The 19,862-nt window shown below is 40.3% G+C and overlaps 1 protein-coding gene across 2 annotated transcripts in view; it reads right to left on the minus strand.

The window, feature by feature from the left end:
* Positions 1-19,862, minus strand: part of Slc16a12 (solute carrier family 16, member 12) — a 74,806-nt gene that overhangs the window by 21,725 nt on the left and 33,219 nt on the right. For both annotated transcript variants that reach the window (NM_001191637.2, NM_001437574.1), the window contains 1 exon segment: positions 2,725-2,972. In NM_001191637.2, the coding sequence (NP_001178566.1) occupies positions 2,725-2,834 (110 nt within the window). In that variant the 5' untranslated portion in view covers positions 2,835-2,972.

Raw genomic sequence — 19,862 nt, forward strand, 5'->3', positions numbered from 1 at the left:
AGACTTCACTCCAAGGACTTCTCTAGAAAGCCAGCCCTAACTATCCAGGCCTGAATTTGTCTCACTGCCAATCTTATCTTAATTCCATATTGACCAAAGTTAATACATGAGGACCTACATCATGATCTTGGAAAACCACCGATAAATGGGTGACTTGTCCTATTTGGCAGGGTGCTGAATCCCTTGATTATTACCAAAGGTCAGCAAACTTAATACAACTCCAGTCGATATAGGTATTTTTATTTGTATCTCAGTTAATTGTGCAGGAGTCTACCATAAGATAGCCAATCAACCTACACTTTTAGAAGCCTTTAGCACAGAGTCATGTCTTCAATGACTGTAAGGTAGTAATCAATGGAACGGATTTTAAATGAATTGAAATTGAAACTTATAGGTACAACCTACAAAAGATAAAAGGCTTTCAGCCTTTGGTGGTAGCCAATGGATTCAATATCCTATCAAATAGGACAAGTCCATTTTACTGATGGTCTTCCCGAAGTCACACACACACACACACACACACACACACACACACACACACACACACTCCTACTCCAAACTCTTCTTGAAGTTCCAGAAAGTTCACCGAATGCATACAGTCACTCATGTGGACATGTTGGTACAGGATTTGGTGTACTACCTCCTATGACTCAATGTCAACAGAGCAGAGAAGGCAGCGGCCCTCTGTAAAAACAAGTTTAGAGAGATGCATCCCCTTGGCACCGTGACATATTGTCATTGGCATGACAGCTTCTTGGAGAGGATGTAGCCCTCCTTCAGACAATACTTCCTATAACCAAAACATTTAAAAAGCCTATGCCTAATATTACAGCTTCTCTTGATGGTACTGAAGATAAACCACAAGTGTGAATGGGGATCAAAAGTGCGGTATATGTATGAGAACAGGATAAGGACTTGTTTAGTTATATTCTAGAAAAGGCAATGGTGAATTCTGTGTGTGTGTGTGTGTGTGTGTGTGTGTGTGTGTGTGTGTGTGTGTGTGTGAACTTTAAGTGTCTGTAGATTATGAGTGTGTGCATTGTAGTTAAAAGGTCAGGCAAATTAAAAAAAATAAGTTTCTGTTCATCTCCGTGTTGGTTGCCATAGATATAAATTACTAAGCCCCTCCACGAAGCAGGGACTTGCATGCCCATTTTACCTAAATCACAAGGTTCACATGAGTGATTGACAGAAGTACCTTAGTATTGCAACCAGGAGCACTATGGACAACCTTGTGAGAAAACAAGTTCTTCATGAAGACTGAACTACTCAGAACATTACAGCATAATCCCTCCTTATAATGCAATGAGATGACTTCCAGAGCATTCCTCTTATGGAACAAAAAGAAGTTTCTATTTATAAGAAGCCACATGCACACAAAAATGGTCTTTTAAATGCTACAATCTCTTCAGACTCAGAATGCAGAAGGAAGAAAACTCAGAATCAACATCTAATTACTTTGGAAAGAAAAGTCCATAATTTATCAGGACACATCACCAACAAACCTTAATGGTGGCAAATATAAAACACCCAGCACCGTATCTGTTGGCAGGCATACAATACCTTCTTTATTTATGATATCATCAAATAAATTATTAGAGCAAATACTCTCTTGTTCTGTATAGAATGTACTGCCAGAGAAGAGAAACTCAGTTCCATTTGAACAAAAGTAAGGGCAGAACCATCACTTGCAAATCACAAGTGTTAACGCATATATGCATGAAGGGACCTAGTTGGACATTAAGTATATTGAGTACTGTGCCTCTGGAGGAATATCAAATGAGCAAGTAGGGACAAAAAAGTCACTGTTTTTATACAATTGATTTTCTTCAACCTAAAATCCAGCTTCTGTCACCACAGAAAAAAAGTGAAGCACAAGAATTTAGATTCTAGTTTTGATGCTTCCCAGATTAATGCTTAACAAGCAATAGAGTTTTCAAGGACTTTTTTGAAGTTCCACTGTTTCCTCCTTAGAGAATATAGAAGTTTGAAGCTGTACAAGTTTGGCTTGAATTATGTTTTCACAAACCTGTTATAACCTTCATAACCATATTTCAGTTTTGGAAATATTTTTCTTATCCCATACTGCAAGTTTGAGGATGTATTGCATACTATAATCTTTTGCTGTAGTGTTTTTTTTTTCATTTTTGGCTCATGAATCATAAATTCAATTGTTTCTACTATAAATTATTAATGATTAACATTTATATCTATTAAGATTTCTCATTAATATATCATAATAAGAAAATAGTCTAATAAAGATCATCTTATATATCCCTAGAGCTAACTCAGCCTATGCTACCTTTGTCTTCTTAGATTTGCATTTAAAAATTCTTTAAAATCCCCAGCAAACTGATTTCTTTCTTAAAAATTTTATAGGAAATATATAAATATCAGGACAAATCTCATGTTATTTCATATAGGATGATTTTATGTGTTTCATATAAAATAGGTGTAATGTGGGGAATGGAAAGAGACATATCACACATCCACATTTTATAGAGCTATTCATGAAGACATACGTCTGGTTTAGAATTTTTTTAACACACTCCAATATTCCTAAGTGTCCTAACATGTATCATATATTAGCGAAGAGACCAATATCCAGGATTCTGTAACGTTGTCGCTTCATAGCTTGCAAAGGGAAAGATACATGAGCAGCCAAAAGCACACAGGGAATGACATGAGCTTACCCTTGCATATCAAGAAGACAGACCCACCTACCTGGTGACTGCCCGGGTGCAGATGGTAACAAGAAAGCAGCCGGCCACAATCATCCATCCCCAGCCTCCATCTGGAGGGGATGCGGAACCAACTCTAGTTATCTTCGTCATGGTTGCAATTTTGGTTTTCTTCTCTTTCCAGGTCACTGCAGCAGTAAGTTAGGATCCTCAGTGGTTGCTACCCAGCAACTTCCTGTTGATCCTCAAAGTTGGTTCAGGATGCTACCTGGCACAGGGATTACTGCCCATCTAAAGCAAAACAAAAACATGCTTTTATTCTATTGTCATGTCTGTGTTACTCTCTTGATAAGAGATTATTACTCTCCTATTAATATGATTGTTTATAACTATGAACACTGGGTCATAGTAAAGACCATTAGTTATCCTGATTTTTTTTAAAAAAAAGTAAAAATGTTTATTCACAATCCCTGAGAAGTAATCACTCCTTCAGAAGTTTCTTAATGAACAAAAAGCCAAGAAAATCGTAATAGTAGTTCATGCCAAACCAAAAATAAACATCTGGTGCGATATAAACTTTAAAGGCCATTAGCTCAAGCATTGTGTATCAGTACTTTTAAATTATTTCCACAGCCCACCTACAATACAAATTTTAAGACAGTATAAGTAATAGCATAACCATACACACACACACACACACACACACACACACACACACACACATGATATATATATATCGACTTTTTATATTCATTTCTATTGCATTAAAAGTGACAGAACTACAGATGCTATCGCATAGCTCTTCAAATACTGAAAGGGCCACGCACATTTTCACAAGCAGCAGGAACTTTACGCTTTCTACCTGGACCTTCCTGTACTGTTGAGAGCATGCACCGTCTCTGCTGAAGAGAAGGGAAAGCAGCAATGGAGAGAGAATACAGTGTGTGCTTGCCTAAGTGACTTTTAGTCCCCAGTCAAACCAAGGAATGAAGCTAGGCAGTGTTTCACAGCCTTGGCCTTTTATATGGATTCAGACACAGGGCAAAGGTCACAGTCATAAATATTCTACCATATCAATTCTGTCTCCACCGAACACCTGTACAACAAGTCAATGAAAAGAGCAATACAACCAGTGGGACCTTTCATATCAGAAATAACTGTATTATCTTTCAACGTTTTCTTAAATCATTCACAGAATACGTTCTCTCTAACAAATTTCAAAGATAATTCATTGGAAATACAGAGTTTACCAAAAGTAAAAGCAACACCTTAAGATCACATTTAAAAACCAATATAGTGGTATAAAAAGAATGAAAAAATTTAATAAAAATATTCTTAAATATTAATTTTAGTTATTGCCAACTTGCAGTGTTCAAACTGAATGCTTCTTAAATTCTTTATTCAGATCAAGTAAACATTGTATTAGGCTATATGTCTATGATAGGTGTGGATAGAAACCCACCCATCAGCATGCTTTAGGGTCATCTCAAATTAATTGCTGGCTAATAGATGAAATGAAATCAAATTAAATGATGATGGGAAAAAGAAGAGCCATCCAACCAAATTAATCCAACTGTCCCTCCTCGAGCTGCCTTTACATCTGATGAGAATTTAAAAAAATATTTTAGAATTCCATTTCCTTTTATTTATTTCGGGGTGTGTGTGTGTGTGTGTGTGTGTGTGTGTGTGTATGTGTGTGTGTGTGTGTGTGTGTGTACCAAAGGGGACGTGCCATTCTTAGCTAGACTACTGAGCTTCCAGACCCTGCCTCTCGAGTTCTATCTCTTCCCACCCCCAGATCTACAGGTTCATGCTTATGTGGGTGCTAGATATTCATCCTCAGGTGCCCAATAAGCTCCTCTCTTTCATTTCTTAAGTAACAGAACCTCTCCCATGTTATTTATGCCCATAACTGTCCACTTTGCCTGTGTCTCCTTGAAAATAGGGGTGGGAGGAGTTCAATACAGGTAGAAAGTGTATGAGCACAGGTCATACGTGTCGACAGGTCATACATGTCGCTTCAAAGGCTAAGAGTCTTTTCCAGGACAGCTGTCATTTTCTGATTGACACACTGGAAGAAGATGTGCCATGAGGGAGCTTCGGCTACTAGAGCTAACCTCACTCTCGTTGACAGCAGAGACACATGGTAGAGTTTTGAGTTCTGGAACCAGTGTGGGTGCTCAGCCTTTCCAGCTCTGGACATGCATGGTCCACACAGAGGAAAACTATGTTCTCATTAGATTTGGGTATTTGGAATTTTATCTGTACTGACAGCTTAGATTATAACCTAAATAATATAGTGACAGAGTAGCTGAACTTTCTGTAGCATTTACAAGGCTTTTGATTTTTTCTTTTCTTTCCTCTTTCTTTCTCTCTTTCTTTCTTTCTTCCTTGTTTCTCTTTTGTGTATATAATATTGGTTATCAATCCCAGGGTATGCTATGTAAGTGCCTTATGGCAGAGCTACATATCTCCTGTCCCCCACAGTCTTTACTTTTTTAAGTGTATAATTGTTGAGTATCATCACCTACTGCTTACCTAGTCACACCCTCTTGTTATAAGGAAATGAAATGTTACAGAGCTTCGGGTCTCATCAGAAGATACCAAACACCAACCCAAATGGCAGAGAAAGAAATAGAGACAGATTGGCATGTTGCTCAGGTAAGTGGACATGGAGTCCGATGATACCAGACTCAGTCCCTTTCGGAGGCAGAAGGTACCTGTTCCAACTCTGTTCCTTTTCCTTCACTTGGCATTTTCCTAATTCCTAGTCTTATGAACTAACCTTTAGTAATCTCTCTCCCAGTTTCTTCTTTCTCTCATTTCATATGTATATATATATATATTATATATACATATATATGTGTATATATGAATATATGAATAATATATATCACTAGTCTGAAGAATAAAGAGATGATATTAATGCTGAGAGCCACAAGAGAGTAGTATATATATGTATATATACACATATTTATATATATATATATATATATATATTCATTCTTATATAAAAACAAACCCATCATAAGAACAGCAGGTTTGTCAATAGAAAGTCTAGAAGGCATGACAGTTTACAATGATGTATTTCAGAATTTTCTAACCCAGAGACTATGGGCAGAGACTATGGGATGGGCAGATACCCATTACAAAACTTTATATTTAAAACATTGTGAGCTTTATCCTTGTGAATTTTTCTTTTCCCCCTTTCTCCTTTCCTTTTGAAAAAAGGGAAAAATATACAAAAGATATTTACAACAGATAAAATTTAGAGGAAAACTAGGACATGATTTGAAAATCTATATTCAGTAAGTTAGAAAATTCCAAGAGAAACAATTATATTTTCTAGGCATGTATGACCTATAAGTATTAAACCAAAAGAATATGAACAACTCAGACAGATAATTTATGAGCACCAATAGGTGGACTGTGCTTTATTTATAATAGCCAGAAGCTGGAAAAAACCCAGATGCCCTTCAACAGAGGAATGGATACAGAAAATGTGGTATATCTACACAATGGAATACTATTCAACTATCAAAAACAATGACTTTATGTAATTCATAGGCAAATGGATGGAACTGGAAAATATCATCCTGAGTGAGGTAACCCAATCACAGAAAAACACACATGGCATGCACTCGTTGATAAGTGGATATTAGCCCAAATGCTCGAATTACCCTAGATGCACAGAACACATGAAACTCAAGAAGGATGACCAAAATGCAAATGCTTCCCTCCTTCTTTAAAAGGGGAACAAGAATACCCTTGGGAGGGAATAGGGAGGCAAAGTTTAGAACAGAGGCAGAAGGAACACCCATTCAGAGCCTGCCCCACATGTGGCCCATATATATACAGCCACCAAACTAGATAAGATGGATGAAGCAAAGAAGTGTAGGCTGACAGGAACCAGATGTAGATCTCTTCTGAGAGACACAGCCAGAATATGGCAAATACATAGGCGAATGCCAGCACAAACCACTGAACCGAGAACGGGACCCCCATTGAAGGAATCAGAGAAAGGATTAAAAGAGCTTGAAGGGGCTTGAGACCCCATATGAACAACAATGCCAACCAGAGCTTCCAGGGACTAAGCCACTACCCAAAGACTATACATGGACTGACCCTGGGCTCCAACCTCATAGGTAGCAATGAATAGTCTAGTAAGAGCACCAGTGGAAGGGGAAGCCTTTGGTCCTGCCAAGACTGAACCCCCAGTGAACGTGATTGTTGGGGGGAGGGTGGTAATTGGGGGGGAGGATGGGGAGGGGAACATCCATATAGAAGGGGAGAGGGAAGGTTTAGGGTGATGTTGGCCAGGAAACCGGGAAAGGGAATAACAATTGAAATGTAAATAAGAAATACCCAAGTTAATAAAGATGGAGGGGAAAAAATGTACAGGTGCAGATAAATTCACAGGTGTGTTCTGTCTGATATCTAGAGCATGAGCCGTGCTCCTAAATCATTCCAAAAAACAGAAGAGGACGAGATGCCACCAAATGCATTTTGTTAGTTTGATTTCAAAACCATAAAAGATCAAAACAAAAAGGAAATTATAAGCTCAACTCTCTAATAATGAAAGCATTCTCAATAAAATACTTGCAAACTGAGTTCAACCACATTTGAAAGGTCATTCACCACCATGACCTTACCATGTTGCATACATACCAAGATTTCATTTTAGGGAATGAAAGTAAGAATCAACCTACAGAAATTGATAAACATCATACAGGCTTAGAGACAGAAATCACATGGTGAAATGGCCTTTGAGGAAGTTTAACATCCCTTCATGATGAAATGCCTGAAGAAAAGAATTTACTTCAACCTAATAAAGGATACAAAATGCAAACCTACAGCCAACATTATATTTGTGAGGTGGTGTGGGTTCTCAAAGGAGTCCACTTACAATGAGGAGACAAGGTCTACTTTTGCCACTTTTATTTAATAATTTTAATTGTTTGACATCTTATCTAGAGCAATGAGACAAGAGGAAGGACATAAAAAGGATATAAACAGAAAATAATGAAGTCAAAGCACCCAAATTTGCAGGGGTTTCTATATGTGAGACCCTAAAGACCTCTTTAGAAAATTTAGAGCAGATAAACACTTTCAAAAAAAATCAGGCTACAAAATTATCATATGAAAATCAATAGCTAAAAGAATAAAAGAGTAGCCTTTCTATACACTGATAGCAAGCATACTGCTGAGGAAATCAGGGAGATAATCCTATTTACAATTGCCTAAAAAATATCTTGGAATCAATATAAACCAAGGACGTGAGCAATTTCTACAATTAAAAATCTTAAAACACTGAAGGAAATCAAATGTACAGGGAGACGGAAAGACCTCTCATGCTCAGGAATGGGAAGAAACAGTACAGTGAACATGGCCAAACTAAACAGCAGTTTATAAGTTCAATCCGATCCCTGTCAAAATGTCAATGACAAAACTAGGTGAGGACAAACCGCAGAATTCATATGGGGGCATCGAAAAGCCCTAACAGTGAAAGCAATCATAAGCAAAAAGACTAATGTTAGAGGCATCACAGCATCTGATTTCATGCTATACCTCAGGGACACAGCAAAATAATAGCTACTAGCAAAAGAAAACAAAACATCCCCAAGAAACCAAAGAACGAAAACCAGGCATGCATATCAATGGAGTAATAAAAAGAACCCAGAACTAAGCCCATGCAGTTGTAGCCACCTAAGTTTCGATACAAGGACAAAAATGTACACAGAAGAAAGAGCTCCCGGAGGAGCTCGACGCTCACATTCAGAAATGTGAACGTAGATCCCAAGCTCTCATCTTGCAAAACTAAAAGAAAGTAATTAAAAATAAATCAAAGATCTTAATGCAAAATGATTAGAGGGATACAGGAAGATCCATTCAAGACAAAAGCATAAAAAAGACTTTCTGCAAAGAACTCCAAGAACACAGGGAATAAAACCAGGACTTTAAAAATGGGGTTCCATAAAGTTCAAAAGCTTCTTGCAGCATAGGAAATAATCAAGTAAAGAGACAGCTCACAAAATGGCAGAAAGTCCTCACTAGGTATACATCATACAGGGGATTGATAATAACATTATATCAGAACGTTTAAAAATCTACCTCCAATCCAAGCAATCAAATCAATATATAGGCTAATGAAGTAAATAGTCTTTAAAGATGAAGTAGTCTACTTTCTTAATCACATCAGAAAATGGAATTTTAAATTATATCAAGATTCTTATCTTGCCCCAGTCAGAATGGGCACCATTAAGAAAACATCAAGAAATCTTGCTGAAGATGTAGAGGAAATTAAACCATGTAGACTGTTGGTGGGAATGTGAATTAGTCCAGCCACTATGAGAATCAACATGGAGGGTCCTCAAAAACTAAGGCTAAAACTACTATACCATTCAGCTGTATGACTCTTGGGACTACACCAACGCAATCTAAATCAACAAACATGCTCATGAATGTTTATTGTACACTGTTTGCAACAGCCAAGTAATGGATCCTGCTCAGGTATCCATCAGGAGATGAATGGATACAAGTGATTCAAAAGACAAATAACACTTGTTTTCTCTCAGATGTAAATCAACATCTTTACAAACACATAAAAATCATGTATGCATATAGGACATGGGACAGTCAGGGGCAAGAAGGGGCCTAGCAGTAGGGAAGAGGAAGAAAACGGGTGGGTACATGATATCCTTGAATTAAACAGTCATTATAAAACATTAATATGGCCATGTAATATAAGATAATTCAGGTTTAAAAAAAAATTGTTCGTAAGGAACACTAACAAAATACAAAATTGTATAATGGCTGGAGAGATATTTCAGCTGCTAAAGGCAAAGGCTCACAACCAAACTTCAAGGGTTCGGTTCCCAGCACCAACATCAAAGCCTGTATCTCCCTCTTCCCTTCCCTTTTACATTGGCACAATGGAGCACAACCTTAACTAAAAGAAAATGACATCTTTAGAAATGCCAGCACAATTGTATAAGTCTGAATAAATTTAGCAACACTTCTCATCATGCTGTACCGACAACATGATAAATGGAGGTCTACTGTCAGTCAAAGTTAACCTGGATGGCCACAGAGCAAGCACTATCCTCACCAGGACTCCAGGAAAGGCTGAGAGCCTTCAGCAGCAACATCGTTCCTCACTGTTTCTCCCAGAAAACACAAACCTTGGGATGAACACCGTTCTCCCCTTTTCACAATGATGAAGCTTCCCCTCAGAGATTCTCCCTTGGTGACACTGCATCTGAACATGATTGGCGATAGATATCTCTGGCAGACTTTGGATGATACAGCTGGACACCTGCCCTGGGAGATTTCAAATTTACAGTGGACACTTCTGTCAACAAGATGTCCACATAATGCTAAAGCACGACAAAGGAAGAGAAGAGGGGACCTACAGTGTTAGAATTACGGCTACGCTTGCTCACAAGAAATACATTCGAGTTTCTCTCAAAAGGACTTTTAGTAGACATATCTTCACAAAGAAATGTGCAGGCTCAGCATGGTGAAGCCAGCTTCCCGGAGACTTTCCCATCACATTAACTTGTAAATGATTAAACCCACCTGATATTTGCCAAAAAACATTGGGGAAATCTTTTACCGAGTCACCAGTATGTCTAAAACTGTAAACAAAGAAAGCTCTACCATCATGGAACTCTTTGGTTTATTAATATCCTCTAATTTATTGTATTTTTACATCAACTGCTAAAACAGAAACGCTGTATTAGAACGTCCTTCTAAAACTACCCTTTGGTAAAAATTGGAATATAGTTCCAATTCACTTCATCCTCTTGGCGCTTTAAAGAATTTAATCATTCGCAAAGGGTTGCTAAAGCACTACACTGCAGGGAGGGGGTGCATCTCTGTTACCCTCAGTGTTTTCTAAAAGTGACCTCTTTTATCTATAGGTATGTGCAAATTCATGCATCAGCAGGCAGCTGAAAGGAAACAGGGTCCTGAAGTCTCCTGTTTTGGAAGCTCTGAGCGGTCACTTCCCATTTCTTTCCTTCTGCAGCATCTATTTCCGGTGTCTTACCTGTCAGCAGTTTGCTTCCTCTGTAAGTCAATTTGCAGTCATAATATAGGTAAAAGGTTATGGAAAATTGATGTGAGAGGAAATTAAGATGGCTGTGACGACTGTGTCCAAGCGGCCCTATTCAGGGGTAAGACTGTCTGAATCACTTCCTTTCCTAACTATGAGAAAGGACACCAAACTAAGGAGGCCTAGTCTCTACTTCGAGTGGCCAGTTGTGGAAAGTCAGCTTTTTGTCTCTGTGGAAAATGAGAAAAACAAGTTAAATGAGGAGAAGTCGATGATGGCTTATGGTTTTAGTTCATGGTTGGCCAGTTTCGTTGCTTTTAAGTCTGTGAGGCAGAACAATATGGCTCAAAGGGTGTGCTAGAGCAAGATTGCTCATCTGGTGCTGCTCAGGAAAGGAGGGAGGAGAAGGAGATGGGCGGGGGGAAGAGTGAGAGGGAGAGACAGAGATGGACAGAAAGGGAGAGGGAGAGACAGAGACAGACACAGATGAGTGATATAAAGACAGAGACAGAGATACATAGAAAAAGACAGACAAAGTAGACACTACCCAGCGGCATGCTTCCTCATTGTAGATTCTACTGCTATGAACACACCAATTAATGAAACTATTGGTAAACTTAGAGTGTTCATAAACCGATCACTCTCAAAAGCACTGCTAGCTGGGGTCCAAGCCCTAACCCTTTAAGCCTTTTTGGGTGATTTCATATCTAAATGAGAACACTGCCCTAAGTACCTCCTTATTATGTACGTCTCCCCGTAGGATGAGCACCGTGAACTCTAAATGGCTTCATTCTTTCTCTGGCTCTGTTTTCAGCATTTATAAAGTAGACCATATTTTTGCAATATCTCATGATAAACTGCACTTTCTTTTTCAAAGAAAGTCGTACTCAATGGTCCTTTCCCACCATTACGGCTATGCCAAGAAGCACATAGATATAAACAAGAAGGTAAGCCCTGTGTAGAATAGCTGTATCTGCTGGCAAAGAAGTGTGGACCGTGTTATGGGGAAATTGCCACCCCAGGGAGTTAAAGGACTGAAATTTATGAAGTGAAGAGTAGCAAATTGCCCACATGTTTCTGAGTAGCACAGATTTCTCTTTCTCCTCCCGTGTCTTGAGCAGAGGCAGGTGTGGGATGAGGTGGACAGAGAATTGCAGGTTACCTTAGACATTCTTAACTAAGAGTGTGTGATTGTGGGAACACACAGCTTTCCTGGGTAACCTGTGTTGGGTTCAAACAGAAAGAAACAAAGGTAAATAGGTGAGACAAGCTAAGGCCATGGCAAAGGGAAAAGTAACTCCATGGCAAATTCAGAGGAAAATGGGACTCACGCCTGAGTATGAAGGACTCTCATAAGGAAGACAGGGAAAGTATTCATGTTCTAGCCATACAGAATACAAACCATAGATTATTCAAGCGGCAGATGCCAATACCCAGACATTAGCAAGATGAATCATTTTATCATAAGGTTCAAGAGACCAAAGGATGCTAGGTGACCAATGAAGAAAACTCTGAACAGGCTTACAGGAACTCAGAAAACAACTAGAACTTAGCAGACACTGTCTCCATCATCACTGTGACAGTGATCTATGTGTGTCTCCTAAACCAGACACCACTAAAAGAATAAACCCAAGAGAGGAGAGAAACGGCCCTCTCAAGGAGCCATGCTTTAGGCATGGCTGGATAATGTACAAAAAGACTACTCATGTGCAAACAGATCAAAGTTTTAATAAAACATACTCTTAAAAGATTGATTTTATTATTGATTCGTGTGTGTGTGTGTGTGTGTGTGTGTGTGTGTGTGTGTGTGTTTGTATGTGTGTATGTATGAGTGCAGTGTTTATGAAGGCCAGAAGAGGACATCAGATGCCCTGGAACTGGAGTTGCAGGTAAATGTGAGCTACCATCTGGCTTCCAGGAACTGAGCTCTGGCCTTCTGGAAGAGCAGTTAGTGCTCTTAACTGCTGAGCCATCTCTCCAGCTGCCAAAACGCACACACATTTTTAAAGTTCCATTTTAATATGTTTGACCATAATCAAGACACAGAGCATTTCCACCACTAGGTAATGTTGCCATCGTTTTCCTGCAGTAAAATGTCTGTCTCACCAGGCCTCCAGGCACTAACCTGAGCATGAGATTACCACTGATCTGTGTCTGCTAGGACATGCTCATTTGTCTGCTAATTCTATACAATTTGGGACTTTTTCAGTTCAAGGGCTTAAACTTGAATCTCATCTATGCTAAGCACATGCTACATCTAGAACCTTCTGACAATATTTTGAGGTTTGTTCCATTTGTTTTGTCCATAGCTGACTCCATTTCGGTGCTCATTGGTAAGAGGGAGTGTGGACCCATTACAGTACATTATTCATTTGCCTATGACGGACATTAGTGTTGACTACAATTTTGTGCCATTATAAATAAAACAGAGAATAACTGTTAAACTCTTAAAAGACTAAAACCTCTCATCAGTACCAAGAGAAATTTAAGAATACCTGAGAGACAGAGAACTAGAAAAACCAGATTTATTGATTACAAGACTTGGAGAATATCTTCACTTCCCAGGTTGACTAGTATAATTCCAGTGAAATTCCAACCGAAATGTCAATAGTCTCTTTTTAAAATAGAGAATGGCAAGTGGAGTCTAAAATTTGTAAGAAAATAGGAAAAATCTATAAAGCCGAGTTTTAAGAGAGAGAGCCCAGGCTGGGAGCTGGCTCCATGTTTAGCCATAGCTGCTGCTATTACACAGGAGCCTGGGTTCAGTTCTGAGCACCCATGTGGTGCCTCAAAACAGTAACTCCAGTGCCAGGGAATTTGGCACCCTCTTCCGGCATCTGCTGACATCAGGCATACACGTGGTGCCCAGACATGCATGCAAGCCAAACACTCATATACACAAAATAAAAAATAAATACTTTCTAAAAAGAATGGGCAACAGGGATAACATACCAACTGATTTTAAAACCCACTCTAAACCAAAGGAAACAATACCTTGTCGTGCTGATCATTAAAGAGCAGAATATACTAACACAGTGGAAAAAATTGTAAAGCTGGAGTTTTACACTCTATGCGTGAACTAACTCTGAGTGGATAGTAAAAAGATACAAAGATGTAAATTCTAAAATGGCTAGAAGAAAATGGGGAAGGATCTTTAAAATCTGAGGATGCCATTTTTTTTTTAGAAAGGACACAAGCAAGAACAACAACAACAAAAAATACCATTCTTACCTCCACTTACAGCTCAGGCTTGTGGAGAAGCTTAGATTTATGATAGGAACAAAGAAATTGTAAGGTTTCACGGAGGACTCTGTTGCTGCTGATTTAGAAATAGGAAGGCATTCTTGGGGGATGGGCAGGTATATCATCTGTAGCACTTAGGGCATCCCATTTGAAACTCTAGTCAGGCACATTTCAGCAGAAGCAAGAACTATAGACACTATCTATTCCTTTGGCTTTGTGTCCTGGCATCTGGCATAGTGCCCGCTTTATTGACTAGCCACCTCTGATTGTAGGCCCCTTGTGGGTAGTCACTGAGAGACACCATGCCTCTTGGTCACATTTTGCATCCATTTTTTTTAACGAGTAAACATTTAGTTCTATCTCAACTGAGATCCAAGGCTCACTCAACACTCTGGCCTTTGACTAGGAAACTTCAAGCGACTGTGCACGTGAGGGACTAGGAGAGGGCAAATTTCCAAGTATGTTAGGAGAGAACTTCAAGTTTGTCTCAGAGTCTTTACATCAGTGTATCTAAGTGTTCTGGCTGGTGGGTTCGCAGATGCTTATCTAGGGGCAAACTCAAATAAACCCAAGGTTGGAGATGGGAGAAAGTTAAAAAAAAATACAAAATCAAAAATCTCTGCTCGATTTTCATAGACTCTTGCCAGGTTCAGGTTGTTTTAACCATTTTGGAGTCCTTGTTGTGGTGCGCCTTCAGCCGAGCATGGAGTCATTGTTTTCGTTGTTATTGACCTTCCTCGTGTGTCAAGGCAAAAAAATAAATGTTATTCTTTCGTAAAAGAAAAACTAATGGTTTGCTCTTTCTTTCTGCTTCTCTTTCATAGGCCTCAGACAGATTCTAGTAACGAGCAAATGACTACTGGCTTCCACCAGAAGGCCTTGGATGTCTGTCAGGAATCTTGGGACACTAAATTGCGACAATGACCTTTGCTAAAGAAGCTGCCACAGTTTCTACATTGTGTCTGGTATTTGAAGCTTGGGATCCTTTTTCTAAAGCTCAGGATGAAGGCCAGAGTGATTCACATGGTATTCAACCCTAGAAAGGAACAGCTACAATGGCACCACCAGTGTTTCAGCCAGCACAGAAACCCAAACGTTGAGAAGCCTGACCTTAAAGCTCCTGATGCACACAGCCCTGAGCCGTCTCCTTTGGGATGCTACAGACTGGCATGGGTAAGGGATGAAGTTGGCTGAAATGGAGACAGATGTTCTATACAACCAAGCACAGGTAAAGAGCCCAGCACAAAGCTGGTGCTACCCATCTGTACAGCCCAGAGAGTAATACTTTAACTCAATGTTATCTTGGACACTCTCTAACCATCGTTTATACTCTTACAGACTACAGCATTATTAAGTCCGATCAACCACAATAAAGGCATCCTGGCTCTGGAGGAGAATCTGAGGTTTGAGATATATTGCACAAAGTCTTTTTTTGGTCACTAGGAAGCCTGTTATTGAAGAACAGGCCAGCCTGTCTATACCACAGTGCCTTACTCTGTAATCATGGCTCTACCGTATCGTTGAGACATAAGGGACAGGGAGTCGAATAGTTCAGCTAGCTAGATGCTAATTTTGTGGAAGATCATGAGAACTATTGCTTGAATGTGTGCCCAAGTTGGAAGCAACTGATAGTCAATAAGCATTGGACTTCCCAACCCTCTAGTGCGACCATTTTCTCAAAGTGCATGGGCAGGTGGTCCAAGGAGTTCAAGAAACCAGGTAGGAACCTGGTTTGTAGCTTTGTAGTCACTGTAGTCAGTCTTCCTGGAACCTAAGTCATGAAGCTCACTGGGAATACAAGGGCAAGTCTGGGCTCTGAGAGAACAGTGGGGCAAGCCTAGAAATGGGACTTTTTGCCAGGTTTCTCCTCTGTCTTTTTGCAGAGAGCTTGAAAAGGAGTGTGGGCCCTGGGAGGGTTCACCTGCAGAGCCTGGCACGTAGCCCGCTGTCTGCCCCACATTCCACAGGCCATCAAATTCCACAGGCCCTCGGAGATGTTTATTTTTGTGTTCCGTAGACTCTGTTCACTGCTTGAGCCACAGCGGGTCACACAAAGGACAAGGTGTAGCCCAGACTGACAGTGGAGTGCTGTAATTCCTATCCTTTCGCTCTTCCTGCACCCTGAGACTCAGAACCTACGTTTCTTTCTTGAAGTGAGAAAGTTACAAATAATTTTTAGAAACATTTTTTTGAGATTTTTCTTAGTTATCTTTCTTCCCTGTCCTCGTAAGATCAGTCAGACAGGAACCACTTGACTCCATCTAGTTTTGAACCCCTCCCCCAAAGTGGTTACAACAAACATCTCAAAACTAGGTCCCAACTTGTTGAACGAGAGTAGGAGCCACATATTCAAGAAAATGTGCCCTTTGTCAAGCTGCAAATACTCATTATTATTAACATTAATTATCTGCGGAATATATAAAGCATCGGGTGAAATGAACTTCGTATTTCCAAATAAATTATATTGCATGGCTAGTGAGGCATTTCTACATATTTGAAAATCATAGTGATGTGTAATATGCTTCACCAACTTGTAACCCAGGCCATATGTGTGGATGTGCAGTCCCTGGCCTTGTCTGGTTGTCTCCTAAGCCTGAGGCTCACAGAACAGAAGCCCCTCTCTTCACAGAGGACAGCCCTGGCACCTGGGAGATCCTGGTTTCCTACCAGTTAGCTACATGTAAGATCCAGCGGGACCTAGGAAGTAGGGAAAACTTTTCAACAATGGCACACAAAGTACAGACAGTGCTATTCAATAAAGGGAATAGTAAAAACCAACACCATTATCATCATGTGATGTCTGAGAAGGCACAGGGAGAGAGCGGCTATTGGACCCTTGGTTATCGCTTGCTGGAGGTCTTGGGGAAAGGGAAGCAGCTACTCTACACGATACCACAGTGAACCGGTGAAGGAAATATATGTGTGCACCATCTTGGGATCCTCTTGCCTTCAGAATGGCAGGGTGGGGTTCCGTGAAGCCAATTGATGCTGTGCATGCTGACTGCTTCCAGAGCAGAGAACAGGGAAGGCAAAGGATGGAGAGGGAACCGGAAGAAAGCAATGGAAATGGCTACACAGTAGCATCGCCCAGGAGCTGGCTTGCCTTGCACGTACTGGGGCTCTGGTCAAGCTTGGAGCTGGTGCTCAGTCTCATGCTTACTGAGTGGGATACCTCAGTGTTTCAAATACAAAACTTACCTGAGAAACCGGCCTCCCTTTCCTTTCTCAGTGAGACATAGGTACTCCCTGGGTTTCGGCGAGCTGTCACCTTCAAATGGGTGATGCAAAGCCATAATCTCTGCTTCTCATCTTTCTGCCACGTTGCAGGTTTTTGTTAACCAGTAAGGTGCCTTAAATGCACATGTCCAGAAAAGCACTAGATAATTATTTCTGGACATCCTTTAAATTTTTTTTAAATTAATTTGGTTCTTCTACAGTTTTATACATGTGTATATTACTAATCCATCTCTCCCTACATCCTCTCTCATCTCTCTCATCCCCATTATCCCCCTCCTTTTCCTCCTTACTCGTCCCTCTCCCAGACTTACGATTTCTAAAACAAAAAGAACCTCGTGTTCCTCTAAACAAAATTCCCCTTGCTGAAAAATTCTAAGGATCCCTAACCTCAGTTATAAAACTGTTCAGTGAGGCCACTAAAGCCACATCATGAATATATGTGTGTGTGTGTTACACAAATACACACACACACACAAATTATATTATGTATCTACACACATATAGGTGCATATGTAAACTGTGTACACACACACAAGGTCACACTTATTCTTTGTGGAAGTGTTTGTGTGCAGATGCACACGTTCCACAGAGTGAGTGTGGAGGTCAGAGAATGCTTTGCAGGAGGGAACTCTCCCTTCACCTCCTAGAGCCCAGGGACTGAACTCAAGTCTGCAGCCCTGAGGTTGCAAGTGCCCTTAACCCCGGAGCCAACTCGCTTTTCACCACATGGAGCAGTGCCCTGGCATGAGGTTAGTCATTCATGCCTCTGCAACTCAGGGACTAGTTAGAAAGTCATCACATGACTTTCCAAAACTCTCCTGACACATACCTTAAGATGAAAAGTTCATTTTCAAAGGGCTTGACCTCCAGGTTCAAGTTAAAATACATGGGAAAGCACATGATGAAAAATGTTCATTTATTAACGATGACTAATTTCTGCCCCTATAGTGTCAGCAGATGCATTCTAATCTTTACTTATTTGTTTCAGCCATTTGCCAATTTAGAAGTAAGAGATGATGATGTGCAGAGTGTAGGTGCTCAAAAAATTACTTAACGAGTATCAGAGGGTATACCTCAATAGTAGAGTACTTGACCAGCATGCATAGTTCCTTGGGTTTGATACCCATCCTCCTCTCTCTCTCTCTCTCTCTCTCTCTCTCTCTCTCTCTCTCTCTCTCTCTCTCACACACACACACACACACACACACACACACACACACACCTTAAATAAGTTACTATATCAAATAGTAGTATCAAAAGGAAAAATTGTTAGTAGACCCAACATCTTCACCCACTGTTGATTTTTTCTTGAGATAACACAAAACGGCCAAATATTAAGTGAGGAAACAAGAAGACTACAAATAAAGTTATAGTACATCCCTTCAACAGTTAAACTGATTTTCACTTCAGTACAGCAATATGGCTACTTCTCTTAGGTGACCCGCACATAAAAATCCTTTACAGAAAAATTGCATCAAATGCATGAACTTATACCACTTTCCTCTTGATGATTTTTCCTAAAATCTCCTAAAGAGAGCATGTCCAAACATCAACTAGAATAAAGCCTTACAAATGACAGCTCTGACCATAGCAGCACCCTAAAAGGCACAGAGAGGGCTCAACTCAAAAAGAGGTCACAGAATGTATGTACTACGAACATACATGTATAAATACATGGGGAAAGAAAGAAAGAAGGGGGCAATCGGCTGAGTGAGAAATTTAAGATTCCCTAGTCCTACATTCTCTTACTGTTGGAACATTACTCTCTTTTTACCTATGTACCTCGTATTTTTATGCAGCATCTATTCACATAGGCTTTTCTCTCTTTGTCATAGTTGATGTTTGTCATCATAGGTGTTCGTCACATACACGTTAGCCTTCTTTGGTCAAACATACCAAGTCTTGAATGGTAGAAGTGTTCGCAGTGCTTTAGCATAAGACTGTCACATGCAGGTTAGAGGTGTCCTCTGCACTTTTTATCTTCCCAACAAGCCAAAAACCAAGAATCTCCTTGTGGATATAATGGAACTTACCTCGAACCCATCACTCAGAAGCTGAGGAATTGTGAGTTCATCCCAATCTTCTAGTTTCTTAGTGAGACTTTGTCTCAAAAACCAAAACAGACTGATTCGTTCATCACCACCGCAGAAGCACAGGACCCTCTCTGGCCTTGTGCCTCCAGTCCACACCTGCCACCCAGCTTGTCTGGATGGTGGTATTGGGCACTTTGTCAGCAGCAACATCAACATGTGCAAAGCTAGTTTTTCTTAAGCCAGCTTTCCCTCTATCATGACCCACTGTGGCACAAGGGCATAATGGTGGGCATGGTCCAGAAGGACTCATACGCAGGCAACAAGGCCTAGAACAAGAGAGGCACTCTGATCCTGACGTGCCCATTGGAGCCCAGCTTGCCACCAACTGGAAGGACAAGAGGAAGATCTGGCACCAGAGCTACAGTGTCTGTGAAGAGCAGGGACCCTCACCCTCCAACCCAAAAGCTTATAGTAAAAAAGATGGCCCAGACCATATTTGAGACCTTCAGTACCCCAGCCGTATACCTAAATCAAGGCTGTGCTATCCCTGTCACCCATTTCTACCATTGGCATCACTACATACTCCAGCAACAGGGTCACCCACATTGCCCA

The sequence above is a fragment of the Rattus norvegicus genome, chromosome 1, assembly GCF_021556685.1.
Source record: "Rattus norvegicus strain SHRSP/BbbUtx chromosome 1, alternate assembly SHRSP_T2T, whole genome shotgun sequence".
In the NCBI taxonomy this organism is placed as follows: domain Eukaryota; kingdom Metazoa; phylum Chordata; class Mammalia; order Rodentia; family Muridae; genus Rattus; species Rattus norvegicus.